At 36.6% G+C, this 16,850-nt stretch overlaps 1 protein-coding gene across 2 annotated transcripts; it reads left to right on the top strand.

The window, feature by feature from the left end:
- Positions 1 to 22: 22 nt before the first annotated feature.
- LOC306877044 (uncharacterized protein) lies at positions 23 to 13,373 on the top strand. Of its 2 annotated transcripts, none has more exons than XM_079428566.1 (10): positions 23 to 248; positions 6,746 to 6,899; positions 7,395 to 7,522; positions 7,641 to 7,776; positions 8,620 to 8,730; positions 8,825 to 8,950; positions 9,269 to 9,364; positions 9,447 to 9,683; positions 10,204 to 10,365; positions 11,652 to 13,373. In XM_079428566.1, exons 2-10 carry the CDS (start codon positions 6,783 to 6,785, stop codon positions 12,915 to 12,917), a joined length of 2,379 nt encoding a protein of 792 aa, XP_079284692.1. In that variant the 5' UTR covers positions 23 to 248; positions 6,746 to 6,782; the 3' UTR covers positions 12,918 to 13,373. The 2 variants fall into 2 exon arrangements, with proteins under 2 accessions (XP_079284692.1, XP_079284691.1); XM_079428565.1 differs by lacking the exon at positions 23 to 248 and adding an exon at positions 5,629 to 5,823 and having other exon boundaries at positions 11,652 to 13,372.
- The last annotated feature ends 3,477 nt before the right edge of the window (positions 13,374 to 16,850 follow it).

The following is a 16,850-nucleotide window of genomic DNA, read 5'->3' as shown; positions in this document are numbered from 1 at the left end:
ACTCAGTCCGCTCTCACTCTCAGCGTTTCTGGAGTTCTTTCACTGTAAGCTGTTCATCATAGATGGAACAGACAATACAAACTCTAAAACTACAGACTGAGCCTTCGGATCACCCCTGGCTACTTTTACCGCTGTGATGTCGTTTGTGGTATTCGGGACGTTTTGTATCGGATCGCTCGAGGATGTTGGGACAGGAGCACCTTTCATTCACACGGATCACAGGTTTGCTCAACCTGTTTTCATATAAGGTAATTTCATGTTGCGGATGCTGCACGTAGAACAGCACCTAAAATTTACTGAAAATTATTTTACACAAAAATAATGTAAAATATTGCAATTTATGTAGAATAATTTTAATTGAATGTTAATAAAATAATTGCATTAGTCGAAATGTTATTATTGAAGTGATTTTATTATTAATATTAGTAGCCTATTTTATTATTTTTATTTAGTTATGGTTTTGTACGTTCCACGTTGCATGCTAAAGAAAAACAAAACAAAGAAAGCGAAGTAAATTTAAGTTTGCTCATAAAGCGCAGTTAATACCGAACCCCCGTTTGACTTTCATTTCATGGCTTATTGTCGTCTTCTCAGTGGGCGTTGAGTCGAGGGGGGGGGGGGGGGGTAAACCAATAATAACTGGCATTCTTATACTGCTTGATCAGCTTAGATTAAATTGCTAAAAGGATTAAAAGAGAGTGAGGGGGGATTGTTCATTATATGATCCTCAAACACACTGTGCTTTTCTGCAGTCATCAGTCAGCATTCACTTCTCTAAGTCTGTGCTTTATTCCAGAGCATGAGACAAAAAATACGTTAAACAGTAGCCTAGTTATTTACTTATAAATCCCAGGCCTACTGTGATGACTAAATAAACGAGAATCATCATTTATCTCAAATACAAAACAGCTAAATACAGTGTTTAATCCTTCGTGAGAGATAAGTGTATTTCAAAGGGGAATCTTACACACCTCTAGAAGAGTGTTTTCTCTAAGACAGCAATACAGGATCCATGTGTAGCTTGTGTTGAAGAGCAAAGCGCACAGGAAGTCCTTGTGCTAGTTATCCTGTCTTAACTGACCAGTCGTGAGATAGTCAGGCCAGCTCTGCTCTGTCTGTACACCATCTCCCCATTCTGCACTAAAGAGTGAAAAATGGTCGGAAATGCCTCTCTGCGCCGGTCGTGCCTGCAGGAAACTGTAAACTGCAGATCTATATTGGGACAGATGACAATACAAGTTTAGGAAGGAACTACAGGAATTTCCAAACCACCCTGACAAGAGATGTCACATGAATCTGATAGCATAATGCATGCATGTTTAAACTCATTTGATGTCAAAAAAAATATGTGGGTTTATTGTGAACGCCAGATTTTGTTTGGCTGGTGCCTTTGCCGAAGGAATTAAAGTGTTATAAGGTCAGCTGACTTTATAAGGCATAGCCTTTCCAAAGTCATTGACACATAAATTAAAGTTTTAACTTAGAAGATTTAATTTTAGTAACACTGAAATGCCTGAACTAATGCTTTGATGATCCTAATCGCCTAAAGACACCAGTGCCAGGAAACGGCATTAAATATGCTTTGATATCTAGATTAACTGCTTTTATTCAAGTTAAAATCATTTTATGTAATATGGCTACATCAATCTGAAAACAGTAATTACACCAACAATCATTTTAAGGGTAAAACTGCACAGCTTCAGCTTAATGCACAAAATATAAGTCTATGTATGAAATGTATAAAATTAACAAAAAACCTTGCTGCTAATTGAAAAAATGTGACATAAAACTATTTTAATCACTTATACCTCAACAAACAAATTAGTTAATGCCCACAAAATCAGATAACATTAACAGTATCACATTATATATATATATATTTATATTACAGTGTACAAAACCCTAAAGATAAGAAGTGAAAACGGATGAAAAAAAAGCAAAGAAAAACAAATGATAAATTAAAAAAAAAAAAGATCACACCATTTTAGTGTCAGTGTCGTGTGTGTCTTGTGTTCCTGCCTCTTGTGTCCATATTTGGTTTGTTTCCTGTCCTTGTAAAGTGTGATTATCAGTTAATTCTTGTCCAGTTTGTCTAATTATTATCCTATGTATTTATAGTCCTGTCTGTTCAGTTTTCGTCTGGTCTTCTTGTTACTCCCTGGTGTTCCTGTCCATGTCTACCTTTCCTTGTCTTGCCCTGCCTTATTTGGAGTCATTAAAGACTTTTATTTGAGTTTACATCCTCCTCTCGTGTTCCTTGTTCATCTTTGCTGTGCACTGTAAAAAAAAATCTAAATTTGAGCCAACTTAAAATTTTAAGGCAACCAGCTTCAGTATATTTTTGAGTTTTCTCAACTTATTTTTTAGGACATTTCTCAACTTTTTGTTGTATAAACTTAAAACAAGAAGTGTGTGTGCACCGTAACATTTAGAGCATTCTTTACATAAGAATTATACAAAAATGAAAGGAAATACAAAACAGTCCTGTATGTACATCAAGAGAGCTCTTTTATGTATTCCCAAAAGGGAGACCATATCAGCCAGAATTTGTCCGATTTTTGATGTTTATCATAAGTGAGCTTTTCAAGTAGCAATCTGTGATCCACATTTTGAAAGATGGAGCCTGTGATGCAGACCAAAGTAACAAAATGCATTTTTTAGCTAAATATACCAGGACAATAAATAACTGTATAGCATCTTTTTTAAACAAATTAACTGTTCACATTAAGATTAAATAAATATAAAGCTGGGGTCATATCAAAGTTTAGTTCAAGAAGATCTTTCATGTATTTTCTTCCAATATGGCAAAATTTTGTCACAGTACCAAAAACAATGAATGAATGTGCCTTTATCTTTTTTTACGCTTGAAACATAGGCCTGTGGCATTGATAAACATCTTCTTAATACCCATCGGTGTAAGATATATACTATTAAAAAATGTAAAGTTGAGCTCATGGATCCCAAGAGAAGTACATTTCGGATACATATTATCACATACAATAGCCCAGTCATAGTTAATGCATTTAAACATCAGATTTCTTCATTTATGTTGCAGATATCAAGAATCCAGAGATGTTTGTGAAGCTCATGCTGATTTTCAACCATACTTACAAGACAATAAGTGCCAAATCAATTAATATATTATAAGATTTATTATCACAGTTACAGGCCCGTAGTGGAGCTATAAATTAATTAGGATTTTAAGTCTTAGTAATAAATTATAATTATAATTTGCGTGCTAATTTTTGTAAATTACAGTACCTATAATGAGGAAAACACACTAAAGGTCCTTGCACACTGAGTCTGAAATTTTCGTGTGTGTTTTTTTCTTTTTTTTTCATATTCGTCATCCTTTCCTATCAAAATGCTTGCTACGGATGCGAAAATGTAGAAAATCAAAACTGGTCCGAATTTTTTTTTTTATGACAGATGAACGTTTCGGAGGCAGAGTGTAAATGGTTTTGACACAATGTAAGGTTGTATTTATTTTTTAACGTGCGAAAATTTCAGACGAGAATTTCGGTCTCAAAGACCTTTATAGTCAAACTGAATTAACTACTAGAATTTCCAAATATATATTTTCTAAAGTCTAATATACTGTATTTTCAGCTAAGTCCATGTCAATAGTACTTAATTATTTTTATGAAATATTTAAAGATTAGATATCTAATTGTGGAAGTGTGAATCTGTGAAGGCTGTTCTTCTGTCTCTGACAGATGTGATAAACTTGGTGTGACATGACAAGACAAACAGATGGCAAATGGAATTTATGATATGTTGATATCATAGACGGGGGACGTTTATATTTTCCCATATAAATCAGTGCACGCTGCCTCTATTAAACAGCAGCTAGGTTGAGGCTCAGTCTGTGACTCATCTTGACTCATTAGTTCAAGTCTGTAAAGTCACAACTAGCATTTGTAAGAATTCTTTCCTCTTGGACTCAAGTCTCAGTCTCACGTATCTTCTGAGACTAGCCTAGACCTGCATCACATGTTAAATTACACATGTAACTAACTGTGTGTCTGTGAAGCGCTTGTATTTATATCTGTGCAACCCCCTGAACAGACAGTCTCAATCCCTCTCTGATAGACTCACAGAGCTCATGTAGTCACTGCTGCATTCACTCTGAAGCTTAGTCACACTTTCAAGCGAGGCTGCAGGTCATACTGACACAAATACAGTCTCTCAGGCTCATAAACAAATTAGCTAGTATGAAACTGAACTTTCTGACTAGGCATCTATGACATTACAACAACAAAAAATTGAGATAGTGAAAGGTACGAGATCCACACTTTAATAAATGATTTTTAAAATCAACGTCAGCATTTTAAATTAAAAGTAAAAAGTAAAAAGTGTATATCTTAGGTTCTGTAAACTGTCACCATTTGTGCAACCTATTTTAAACACCTTATAGTTCATTTTAGTGTGACAAATTGTTTTAACATTTGAATCGCAAATATTCAATATATACTGTATGATTCAAACGTTTGGGGTCAGTAATGATTTTTTAAAGTGTTTTGAAAGAAGTCTCTTATGCTTACTAAGGCTGCATGTTTCTGACCAAAAATACAGTAAAAACTGTAATATTGTGTAAAATTCTTATAATGAAAAATAACTGTTTTCTGTTTTTATTTTAAAATGTTTTATTTTAAAATATTTTTAAAATAATTTTTAAAATTTTTAAAATATTTTATTTTAAATTTTCAGCATCATTGCTCCAGTCTTCAGTGTCACATGATCCTTCAGAAATCACTCTAATGTGATGACTTGCTACTGAGGAAAAAAGTATTATTATTGTCAGTGTTGAAAACAATAGTGCTGTTGAATGTTTTTGTGGGAATCCTTTTTTTTTATATGAGTAAAAAGTTTTAAAAGAACAGCATTTATTTGAAATTGAAATATTTTGTAATATTTCAAGTCAAGTCAAGTTGAGCTTTATTATTTAAAATGTCTAATTGTTACTTTTAATCAATTTAATGGCCACCTACTGAATTAATGCCTTTCTGTAAAGTAACTAAATAAATAAATAATAATAATAATAATAAAATAAAAATAAAACAAACATGTTGCTGGCCTCCGAACGTTTTGTGCTGCTTATTGTTTTTGAAGAACGGATAATTTTTTTTAAAAGATTGTTTAATGAATAGTTCAAAGTTCAAAAGAACAGCATTTATCTTAAATTGAAATATTTGTACCATTTAAATCCCCTCTTGTCATTTTTATTCAGTTTAGTGTGCCTTACTGAATAGAAGTATTAATAAATAAATAAATAATGTTAGTTAGTTAGTTAGTTAGTTAGTCGGTTACCGGCCCCAAACTTTTGTCTCATAGAGGATAAATATGAATGAAGAAGAATAGTTATAATGAATCAGCAAAGATGTGTCAACTTCCCAAAATTTCATGTCAATTACCCATCATGTCCTGCTTATAAACACATTAGGGGTGTTCGACTTGAAGCGGCGCTGCGCAGACTGATCGCTGTTTGATATCAAAGTACCGCGAGAGCGATTGGAATGCATAAGGATCCATCTGCTCTCTTATCGCTCTCGCGGTATTTTGATGTCGATCAGTCTGCGCAGCGCCGCTTCAAGTGGAACACACCTATACTTTCAGTAAGACACACCCACATTTAAAACATTTCAAAAGCAGGCTTGAAAAATATCAGCATAAATACAATAACAGGTGAGCACTGCATTGAAAATCAGCTGCATAATACAGGCTGTACTGCTCATATTTACATGCGTCAAACAGGCCGGCACATGGGACGTGTTGCTGTAGACATTCAAACACATCAGACTTTGTGAAGATCACAGCACACAGGTAATGCGGTTTGCCCTTTCAGGCTCATACATGCGGTTATTTTGCTGATGTGACGCACAGTGCTGCATTGTGAGGGGTAATCTGTGCATCCATGTGGGATTTACTGTCTTGCTTGCAGCTCTTTAAACTTTGTGTTGTGAAGGCAAGTCTGAGCTTTTCCCTCCTTTTCTCATTATGGACTGAGGATCAACATGATTACAGTTTTTAAACAGGTATAATTATGTAATGAAGAGGAGAATGAGCCTGTACTTTTTATGTTCTAATGTCAACCGTCACGCAGGAAGGACGTCTGTCGTGCCTGGTTTACTGATCTCTTATGTTCTGTTTGAGTTTGATATGTCAAAAATGTGCTCAAAACTGAATCTAGGCCAAATTTCAACTTGAATAACATGCTTTAATTGTCCTCTTTGAAAAAACTCAGAGATGGCTGGTATTAAAATATGAATAAACATAAGAAATATCAACAGTATTTTCTCATTTGTGTACACAGCGTGGGTTTTTTTTTTATTCCGACTGTATTACAGACTGAAGACAGCGCCATCATGTGTTCAGTCTTCTACAGTGTATTTAAAATTGATCTTATAATGCAAACTGGTTTATTATACATTTATTTTCTTAAAGTATTTTAAAATATACTGTAGTATTATATTTTAAAACAGTGATTTTAGAAAAATGCACAATTTTTGTACAGTGAGCACAGAATGGCACATTTGACCAATCAGAATCAAGTATTCCACATCACTGTATAACCATTGTGTTTGATACTTATGACCAGACAACTGAGTGTTTAATGTATTTTTCAAATATAAATGTATCTTAACTTTTTCCTGTATTTGTCGTGACAAAATGTTAAATGCCACTGCTATGTTGGACAAGATCAGTGACGTGTTTGTTGAACAGTTGTCTGTTTTCTGTCCTTTAGGATGTGTGTATGAGTTGAGATCGAGCTCAGGCCAGTGATGGAGGCAGGACTGAACTGCAGCTCTCACTGTGAGTCTGGTGTCTGCTTCATCTACCCCGGAGTGAACATCCAGCAGGGCTGGGACGTCCTGCAGAGACTGTGCGCGCTCGCAGCGGTACATTCACACACTCACCCCCGTCCACCTCCGCATACGCTCAGAGACAGTCACAATTACATCCACAAACAGAGGGATCCACAAGTCTGAGCAAGGCCACTAGTTAAAACGCTTCTATTTTGTATTTTTCTTATTTTTTTCTTTTGAACTTTTGATTTAACAAAGACTCTAGAAAAAATGTATCACCACAAAAATATTAAGCAGCACAGATGTTTTAAACATAACAATAATAAATATTTCTTGAGCAGCAAATCAGCATATCAGAATGATAATGAGTAATGATGCTGAAAATTCAGCTTTGATCACAAAAATATACAGTGTACAAACATTTTAAATATATATTTACAAAGTGTTGTAATAATATTTCACAATATTACTGTCATTAATGTATTTTTGATCAAATAAATGCAGCCTTGGTGAGCATAAGAAACTTGAAAGGACATTAAAAAACAAACAGTAGTGTATACATTCATTATATTGTGCTGTTTGTGCTAGAGAGGTGCAGATGTACAGAGTCGATCGCTGTCTCCTGCTCTTCGTGCTGTAGTCTGGATGCTGCTCTCTTTTGGGATTCTGCTGGCGCTCTTCTTTCTCATTTTCACATTGCGCTTCAAAAACAACAGGTACACAATCTCTAGATCACAAACATAACTTAAGACTCATTTAATGTTTTACAGGTGGTCTTTTTGTCCATCAAGTATGGCTGCCAACATGAATTTTGATTATGTACCTCTGACACAGGATAGTGAAGATGTCCAGTCCCAATCTGAATGTGTTGGCTCTTTGTGGCAGTGTACTCACATACAGCAGCGGCTTCTTATTCGCCGTGGAGGAGAGAGCACCGCTGTCAGGAGCAGGATCAAGAGCTGTCTTACAGGTACAAACACACACACACACACACACACACACATACATATACATATATATATATATATATATATATATATATATATATATATATATATGTTTTATTCAGCAAGGACACATTAACCTGCACATAAAACATTTGATACAAAATATTTTTTTTTATTCATAAAAGAATCCTGAAAAAATGTAGCACCATTTCTGCAAAGAGTATTAGGCAGCACAAATGATAATACTAAATGTTTCTTAAGCAGTAGGCCTAAATCGGCATATAAGAATGATTTCTGAAGGATCATGTGACACTGAAGATTGTGATGCAGAAAATTCAGCTTTGCATCACAGGAATAAATTACATATTACAATATATTCCAATAGAAAGCAGTTATTTTAAATTGTAATAATATTTTACAATATTATTGTATTATTTAGAACGGTAGTGTATTTTGTTATTTCCTTATTTTTCCCATTACAAAAAAGAAATTTGCATTAATCTGGAAATTATACAGCCATATTATAACTATAGAAATTCATACAAATGCTTTTGCTACAAATCTACACACAACATTATTGTCTTGATGCCAAATCATCAGAACTTTCAAGAGCAATGTAGAATACATGAGAGATGAACAAATGTTTGAGTTCTCAAGGCATTAAAATGGATTTGCAATATCAAGATAATTTTCTGTCACAGCTGAAACTCTTCCTGCAGCTCATCCTTATTGTTGAGCCCTTTTTTGACTTCATTGTGGATTTAAACAGGTTCCAGGTTCAGTTTAACAAACAGTCATGATTTGTATAGTTAAAAGCTGTTCTTGTGTTTATTGGTGTGTATCATTTTTCTCAATTTCCATCCTAGGCGCGGATGTGGACACTGTGTGTCGGCAGCTCTCTGGTGTTTGGCCCCATTCTTGGGAAAACATGGCGGCTTTACAGAGTGTTCACTCAGCGTGTGCCCGACAAGAGAGTGGTGAGCTGTAATATATGTTTGCGCATGAACAGACTATGAATCATTGCTTGATATCGCTGGTTTCACCGTAGTACTTTGTTCGCTTGTGTTTCAGATTATTAGAGACATCCAGCTGATGGGTTTGGTTGCTCTGCTGGTCCTAGTGGATGTTGTTGTTCTAGCAGCCTGGGGTCTGACGGATCCGATCAAGTGCTCTCGCTCTATCAGTGCTATGGTGAAGGTACACCCACTTTCTGTAGAATTTTCACATATATCAGTCATGCTCAAAAATTGACAAAATAATTCACCACTATAGAAGTAGTCCATTGTGTGCTGAATTTCACGCCTTCTCTATCACTATGTGATTGTTCTGTGTGAGGAAAAGAGCATAATTTACTCATAATCTATTTGCATTCTTAAAACAGGGAAGTCATACTTCATTTTTGAAGCTTCACAGCCAGTATTTCAATATAGAGGGATATAAAGAGCCATTAAAAGGATGACTGATGCAAGCTCAAATCATGGCATGTAAAGTATTTTGTGTTTCTTTTTTTGTCAGGTTGTAGAGCGGGATGCATCCTACACTCTGTCCCAGTTGGACTCCTGTTCTTCTCTCTACTCGGACCTGTGGGTAATCCTGCTCTCTGTACTTAAGGTAAAATTCAGCTTGGCCTTCATAGGAATGAATTACATTACATTATATATATCTCACACTAACTCTCTTTGCTTTTTTGCAGGGCAGCCTCCTCCTGTACGGCACGTATCTTGCCGGCCTGACAAGCAATGTGAGCTTACCTCCAGTAAACCAGTCTATGACCATCATAGGTGCTGTCTGCCTGGTCACCATGTCGAGCGCTGTGGCCGTACCCGTCTCTCTTTACCTATATGCCTGGCCCAATGTGGTCTACAGTGTAGTGTCTGGAGCCATCTTCATCTGCACAATGGCCATTAACTGTCTACTGTTTGTCCCTCAAGTACGTCCCGGTAAATTCACTGCCAATGTCTTGTGATTTGCAGTCAATCTCTGAGTCAGTCTTTGTTCCTGGAGTTTCTAACTTAATCAAGAGGCTTATGTTGAGGCACAACCGATCGATAAATCTACAACAGGAGAGGCAGAAGCAAGTGATGAGTCAGCATCAAACATCAAATGTGTTAACACAGTGTGTCCTGTAGGTTTGGAGAGGACACTGCTGATATCGGCTCTCTATGACTGTGTGGATTTTTTGGGTAATATAACACCAGTTCATTGTGGATCGATCAGAACCAAAGAGCTTGTGTGTGGTTAAGATAAAAAGGTTGGCAAAACATTTGGGGGAAACATAAAAAGGGGAAACATTTGCTCAATGAGACCTGATAATGCCTCCTTCCAAAAAAAAAATTGCTCAATAATTAAATCATTCAGTAACTGAATACTCAATAGAAACACTTGATAATGTATATAATTTAATACTCTTGCTGGACCTTCATCTTCATAATTATTATTCTTCCCTCTAGCTGACACAGTGGAGACAGTTTGAAGAGGAGACAAATTCTCACCCCAGTCAAATGGCCAAATACTTCAGTAGTCCCAGCAAGACCACACACTCCATGTACAGCGAGGATGAGATCTATTATCTACTTGGAGAAAACGACTCCATGAAAAGACTCATCAATGAGGTAACGATAATTATTACATCTTTATTATTCAAAGCAAAGCTTTTCACTTCACTTTTGTTCCTTTTAGCATTTATAGCCTACCACCACAAAACCTAGAGGGACATGTGCTACCTGAAACCCAAAGTAAACTTTGCTTATCCACATCCTGTGCCATCTCAGATGTATGCATGACGTAATTTTCGTCTTCAAAATTTAGTTCACTTCCAGAAATCAAGGTTTTTGGGGAAAATCTTCCAGGATTTTTCTCATATAGTGGACTTCAATGGGAGCCAAAGGGTTTAAGGTCCAAATTGCAGTTTCAATGCAGCTTCAAAGGGCTCTTCGTGATCCCAGCCCGAGGAATAAGGGGCTTATTTAGCGAAACCACCGGTCACTTTCTAAAAAAATAAACAAACTTTTTAACCACAAATGCTCATCTTGCACTAGCATCCGTGACTTCACGCATTAGGTAGTTGAGCATTTGTGGTTAAAAATATATAATTTTTCTTTATTTCTTTTTACAAAATGACCGATCATTTCACTAGATAAGAAACTTATTTCTCAGCTGAGATCGTGCAGAGCCCTTTGAAGCTGCACTGAAACTGCAATTTGAACCTTCAACCTGTTGGTCCCCATTGAAGTCCACTATATGGAGAAAAATCCAGGAATGTTTTCCTGGATGGATGGAAGGGTGGGTGGGTAGGATAGGTAGATGGATGGACGGACAGACGGACGGACGGACGGACGGACGGACAGACAGACAGACAGACAGACAGATAGATTTTCAAAGGAAGTCTATGGGATTTTAGTTAATTGGCTGCTGCAAAACCATTAGTCGATTAGACACAGGCATACAGCACATGGAGTCAGACTCAGAAAAGGCTGAAGTATTGTGACTGTGGTGGATGTAGCTTAAAGGCTATAGGAGGACTTGCATTTAGAGATTTTGGTCTTGGTTTAAAGGATTTTTTCAAGCCAACATGAAATCTCTGAGTTCATTTGAGTGCACTGCTCTGAGTAAAGCGATGGAACTAGTTTTGTCCACACTGTGATTACTGTTTTGTGTGAGCGAGTGACGATGAATTCCAGGGTTGGGTGTGGACAGCAGTGTGTTTTGCGTCACTACCCCACGAGTGTGGCTGGATCCTTTGTTTTACATTTCCTCAATGCACTGGTTTGTGATCTCACATCCTGTAAAACTGGCACCTAAACCATAGCCCATACCTACTTAGTCCTTCTAGATAATGACCGATATTAGGGCAATGAGGTTTTAAACCATTTTTCCCATGTGTCCTCCATATTTGCAGAAGAATGCTGTTATTGATAGCCTACAGGATCAAGTGAACAATGCCAAGGACAAGCTGCTCAAACTGATGACTGCTAGCCACCCCTTGGACGAAGGAGAAATGGACTCCTCCAACACAAACCTCAACTCCACCTCCACCCAAACCACAGTGGTAACTCCTGATTCTCCAACGCTAATGAAATACTCAGAAGTTGCTCCCACCAGAGTTCTCTCTCCACCTCCCTATGTACCTCCTCCACCGCTTCCCGCTCACGCTACCTCACAGCAAACATCCCCCGAAGGTCCAGTAGCTACAGAAGGTCCAGTAGCTCTGTCTTCACCATCACACCTGAGGTATTCACCTTCTCAAGATAACGCTTCCAATGAGGTCTCTCAGGTTGTGAGTCTGAATGAAAGCACAGAAGTGATTTCGGAGAACCCACTAGATGTGTCTTCAGATCAGGACAAATTAGCACAGGGTTCCTCTCTCCTGGGTCCCGCTCGATGTAGTTCACCTCAGGGTGAGTCTCCAGTGCCATCGGCCTCTGTTGAGCTTCCCGCTATGTCACCAACAGGACGACAGGGTTTTGTAACCAATGAGCAGCTGGTGGAGATCTTGCAGGATCTGAGTGTGGATGCTGTAAGCAGCTCCGTCAAATCACCCGAACGGGTGCAAAGCCCGTCCTTCAATCCAGATGAGCTGAGCACGGCACTTCCTCCTCGATCTCCTCTACAGTTCTTCTTCCCCACCATCTCACCCTATCTCATGCGTAAACGCAGACCTCCTTTTTACTCCTCAAGAGGTGGACCTCCCCCTTACTATTTTCCAGGCTCAGTTCCTCCAGGACGCAGGAGGGCATCAGCACTAATGGACCATGAAAAGTTGAGGGATGATGGCTCTCAAAGACCGGACTTGTGGCATGAGGGAAGGAGGAGGAGAAGGGATGAAAAGGCACAGGCTCGACGTGGCTTGGAACAGGAGAGTTGGGAATGTTCTTCTCAGAAATGCTCCATTACGCCTTTCACGGGACAGGTTCCTCAGCCTGCCTCTGCTGGACTGACAGAGGGGGTGGAACACTCAGAGGAGCCATATGACTACTCAGACTCCGACTCCAGCAGCTCGGAGGACTATTACTACCAGCGGCCCTATTGCGGGGCATGTCATCACCCCTACGACTCCACAGACAGCCTCACCTCAGGGACCTCTGACAGCGAGGATGAGGACTTCTACCACTCAGTACATCCTGTTGTAAACTTTAAAGTGGATGTTAAACCAACCTTTGTATGAACAGACTGCACATCCACGTTGCATTTGACATGATGCTCTTTTGGTTTTGTTTGGACCTAATTAAATTATTCAGATATAGACTTTCTGTAAGTTTTTGTTGTTGTTGTTGTTTTTGAAAGACATCTCTTATGCTCAGCAGGGCTGCATTCATTTGAAAAATATCTTAAAACTTATTGATCAGAAATACAGTTAAAACTGTAGTACTGTAATCAGCATATTAGAATGATTTCTGAAGGATCATGTGCACTGAAGACTGGAGTAATGGCATCTGATAATTCAGCTTTGCCAGCACAAGAATAAATTACATTTTAAAATATATTAAAATAGAAAACAGTTTTTTTTTTTTTTATAATAAAAAATTTAACTATTCCAAACTTTTGACCCGTATTGTATATTAAAAATGCACTTAAATAGACCGTGTCTATGTAAAACTTGCGTTTAATAAAATTTAATTTGATATTTTTGTTGGTGTCTAAAGTAAAAAATATCCAATAGTATAATAAAGGTCTCATAAATGGCTAAATTCTTTTAGAAGAATTTAAGTGGTATAATTGATTATTATTTCTTAACTAAATCATAAAAATAGGAAAGGATATGCCAGAGACAACTCTGTCAAAGTCAGTATTTATTATTATTATTTTTTTAACTTTTTTATTTCAGGTTTTCAGATGTCAAATTGAATCTGAAATATGTGTACATTTTTTCAATTTTTTTTTAAATTAAAATATTTTCCAAAATTGTGGAGATTTAATTTACTTGATGATCACAACATTTTTTTTTTATAATTTTAGTCATAAAATTTATATCATGTAAAGGCAAAACCTAAATTGAACATAATGTACTAGGTCATAAAGAAGTAGTTTGGTGGTCTTGCTTACCTCTTCTCTGGTTAACATAACTAATTCATAACTAATAAAAATGAGCCATTTGAGTGAGTGGAGAGGGAAAGTGAGCCAAGACCATCTTTGGTCTTTCCTGTGTCTGTTAAAAAAGGTATTTGTTTACACTTATTTCTTCAAGAAAGCTATTATTAAACAGTTTCAGGAATATCCATACACTTTTTAAACATTTAAAAAAATATATAATTCAAAGTCGTAAGTTATGACTGATTTTTACATTCCTACGTTAATTTACTTAGAAACTCTGTACAGCTTAAAAGAGAAATTGGATAAAGAGGAAATACTCCAATCCAAATACTTTCAAAATATCAGCTGTGAAGTTAGTTTTTATTGTGTTCTGTATTGCATTTGAATCCTTATTACGTTCCTTGATTATTTAAAATGGCTCTTGCAGTCCTGTGTTATTCAATAGGCTATCCGAGAAATTAAATATTTCCAAATTATAAATCTTTCTCTTGCAATATTAAAATGTTTCATTGTGTGCTACATACAACCTTACACAGCCGTTGCTTTGGTTTAGTCAGTCTGTTTATAGTATTTATTTTTTTGGCTAGTCTTTGTGTGTGTGTGTATTTTTATACACGATAATGTTTTATGTTTACCAAGGCTGTTATATATTCGTTTATCTCCTTATTTATCTAATTTAAACTCTAAGGAGGAAATGTGACTGAAGAACTTGAGCTGCATCATGTAATTTCTTCAAACAGCGTTTTTGAAACTGAATTTTTTTGCATCTATTGCATTTATGTAAATATTTTATTGTGTGTGAATGCGTTTATATCTCTGTCCCTCTTGTAAACATGTTTTCTCTATGAACCTAAATTTGTTATTGAATCTCTCTTTGAAAGGAATGAGCATCTACAAACAAATACATGAAAATGATTGCATAAGCATAAAAGACTGAACGTAAGTGATGAGATGTGTCTATCATTGTTTGTGCATGTGAGTAAATGTGTGTACAACAGTATATACATCTGTGCATGTGCAAACACACATCCACACTTGCCCAAGGAAGTATTTGCATTAAGGGAAAAAGAAAACCGCAACTTGCATTACTTGCATCACTTGTTCTATTGCAGATGTAGGGCTATTTGTGAAACATCATTGTAAAATGTGCTCAAAGCAGCAAGATCACATCCCAGAAAAGAGTGGAAGCAGAAAAGAATCAGACGTTGTTCAACATTCAGGATGTATACAGAACACCGTGCACTGTAGATCTAAACCACAATAATGTTGATGGCCAGGGGAAAGAGAATCTGCCCATCTACAAAATTTAAATAAGCAATTAGGTTAGATGCTATGTTATGCAAGCCCACTGCAGGAATGTGCAATCATTTTTAGCTGAAACATGCCTGTGTTATGTACATCATCCTTGCACTTGGCTATTTATACTTCCCTGCTGTAAAAGGCAAAAAAGTGTTATGTTCAAGGAAAACCTTCTAACACTTTGCTAATGCATAAGCCATCAGATTCAAAAAGTAAAAAAAAAAAAAAAAAAATGGCAGAGAACTTATTTAACAACACCAGTAAATAGTTTCCTGATTGCACTGGTCAAAGAATACACCGGTCAAAGGACAAAGCCAACATGGTTAATCAAATTCAGTATTTACTATAAAAGTACAATGGAATGAACAAACTCATACTCAAATTCAACCATTGATGAACTATTCATTTAAGCCTTTAAAACTTCCTCACATCTGGGGCACGTTCAAGCTCAGACGTTTTGCTACGGTTTCCGGGTTGAACGACATGTTTCCTGAAAATGGTGTGCAACAGGGTTCGAGATACGTTTTCTCTTGTTTGGTGGGTGTGTCAAAAATGTCAGCCCAATCAGCAGCAACATGTATATAAACCACAAAGTATTAAAGAGACAGTTCGCACAATGGGTCCAAGTGAAGTCGTTTACAAATGTGTCCGCTGCAGCTCGGTATACGCAACAATTGAAGATAATAGAAGACATGTTTGTCATTGGAGTTTTATAGTAACATAGCATATCAACATGATGATGATAAATTTGAAGTAAATGTAATTAACATCAAAATAAATTCACAAGAGCAAGTATATTGTTTACACATATTTATTTACATTAAAGGCAAAATAACTGAAATAATAAGAGCACAAGTAAAGATCTGGAACTTCTTTAAGTCTGTCTAAATATCATGTAGTAATTGCAATGTCTTCTGGTCCATATCCTTTTCTTAGGAAGGTGTGCTAGACACTGATTAATGTAACATAAAATACTACACATATTTATATATTTTGCTATTGTATTGTGGAGTGACACTTTCAGAAACTTTTCTATGCTCCTCTGATTATATAATAAATATTACAATATCATAGCACAACAAGCAATAATGATAAGCCTAATACCCACAATTAAAATAATAAGGTCATATAGATCATAACACAGTCTCGGAGGTAAGAAGTGGATTATCCTTTAAATGTTTGTCTTTTCATCCTGAAATGCACTCTCAGAAATAAAGGTACAAAAGCTGTCACTGGGGCGGTACCTTTTCAAAAGGTACACTTTTGTACCTATTAGGTTCAAATATGTACACTTTAAGTACTACTATGCACCTTTAAGGTACCAAAATGGACCCTTTAGGCACAAACATGTACCTTTTGAAAAGGTACCGCCCCAGTGACAGCTTTTGTACCTTTATTTCTGTGAGTGTGCGAGGCATATCACAATAATTAGGAACCACAGTTTCCACAAATCCCTCGATTTGGATGTTCTCTTTTATTCTGGACGACAAGTGCAGTGACTGTAACATCGAGCGTATTTTGCAGTATTAAACACGTATTTATATACTCCAAAAAGAACACAAAGAACGGCCTTCTCAGCTGCCATAGTTGCAACACTTGCATCATCAGAACAGGGTGTTCAACGCACCACCGTTTCTGTTTAATAAATGTTTTGCACCGTTTTGTCGGGGCTGAACGCAGCCCTGTCATCAGCCTTCTAGTAATGCCAGACACAGTGTGAACAGAACACGTTTCAAGTGTTCCATGAATATTTAAACAGAACTGCTTT

The sequence above is a fragment of the Barbus barbus genome, assembly GCF_936440315.1.
Source record: "Barbus barbus genome assembly, chromosome: 11".
Lineage (NCBI taxonomy): Eukaryota > Metazoa > Chordata > Actinopteri > Cypriniformes > Cyprinidae > Barbus > Barbus barbus.
Note: the sequence above shows the minus strand (reverse complement) of the source record. Positions and strands in the feature narration are given on the sequence as shown.

Bases quoted from the DNA above. Each gene is read 5' to 3' on its own strand.
- LOC306877044 (XM_079428566.1), top strand. From the start codon at position 6,783: ATGGAGGCAGGACTGAACTGCAGCTCTCACTGTGAGTCTGGTGTCTGC. The intron at 6,900-7,394 runs GTACATTCACAC...TGTTTGTGCTAG, and splicing joins GACTGTGCGCGCTCGCAGCG to AGAGGTGCAGATGTACAGAG. The intron at 7,523-7,640 runs GTACACAATCTC...CCTCTGACACAG, and splicing joins TTGCGCTTCAAAAACAACAG to GATAGTGAAGATGTCCAGTC.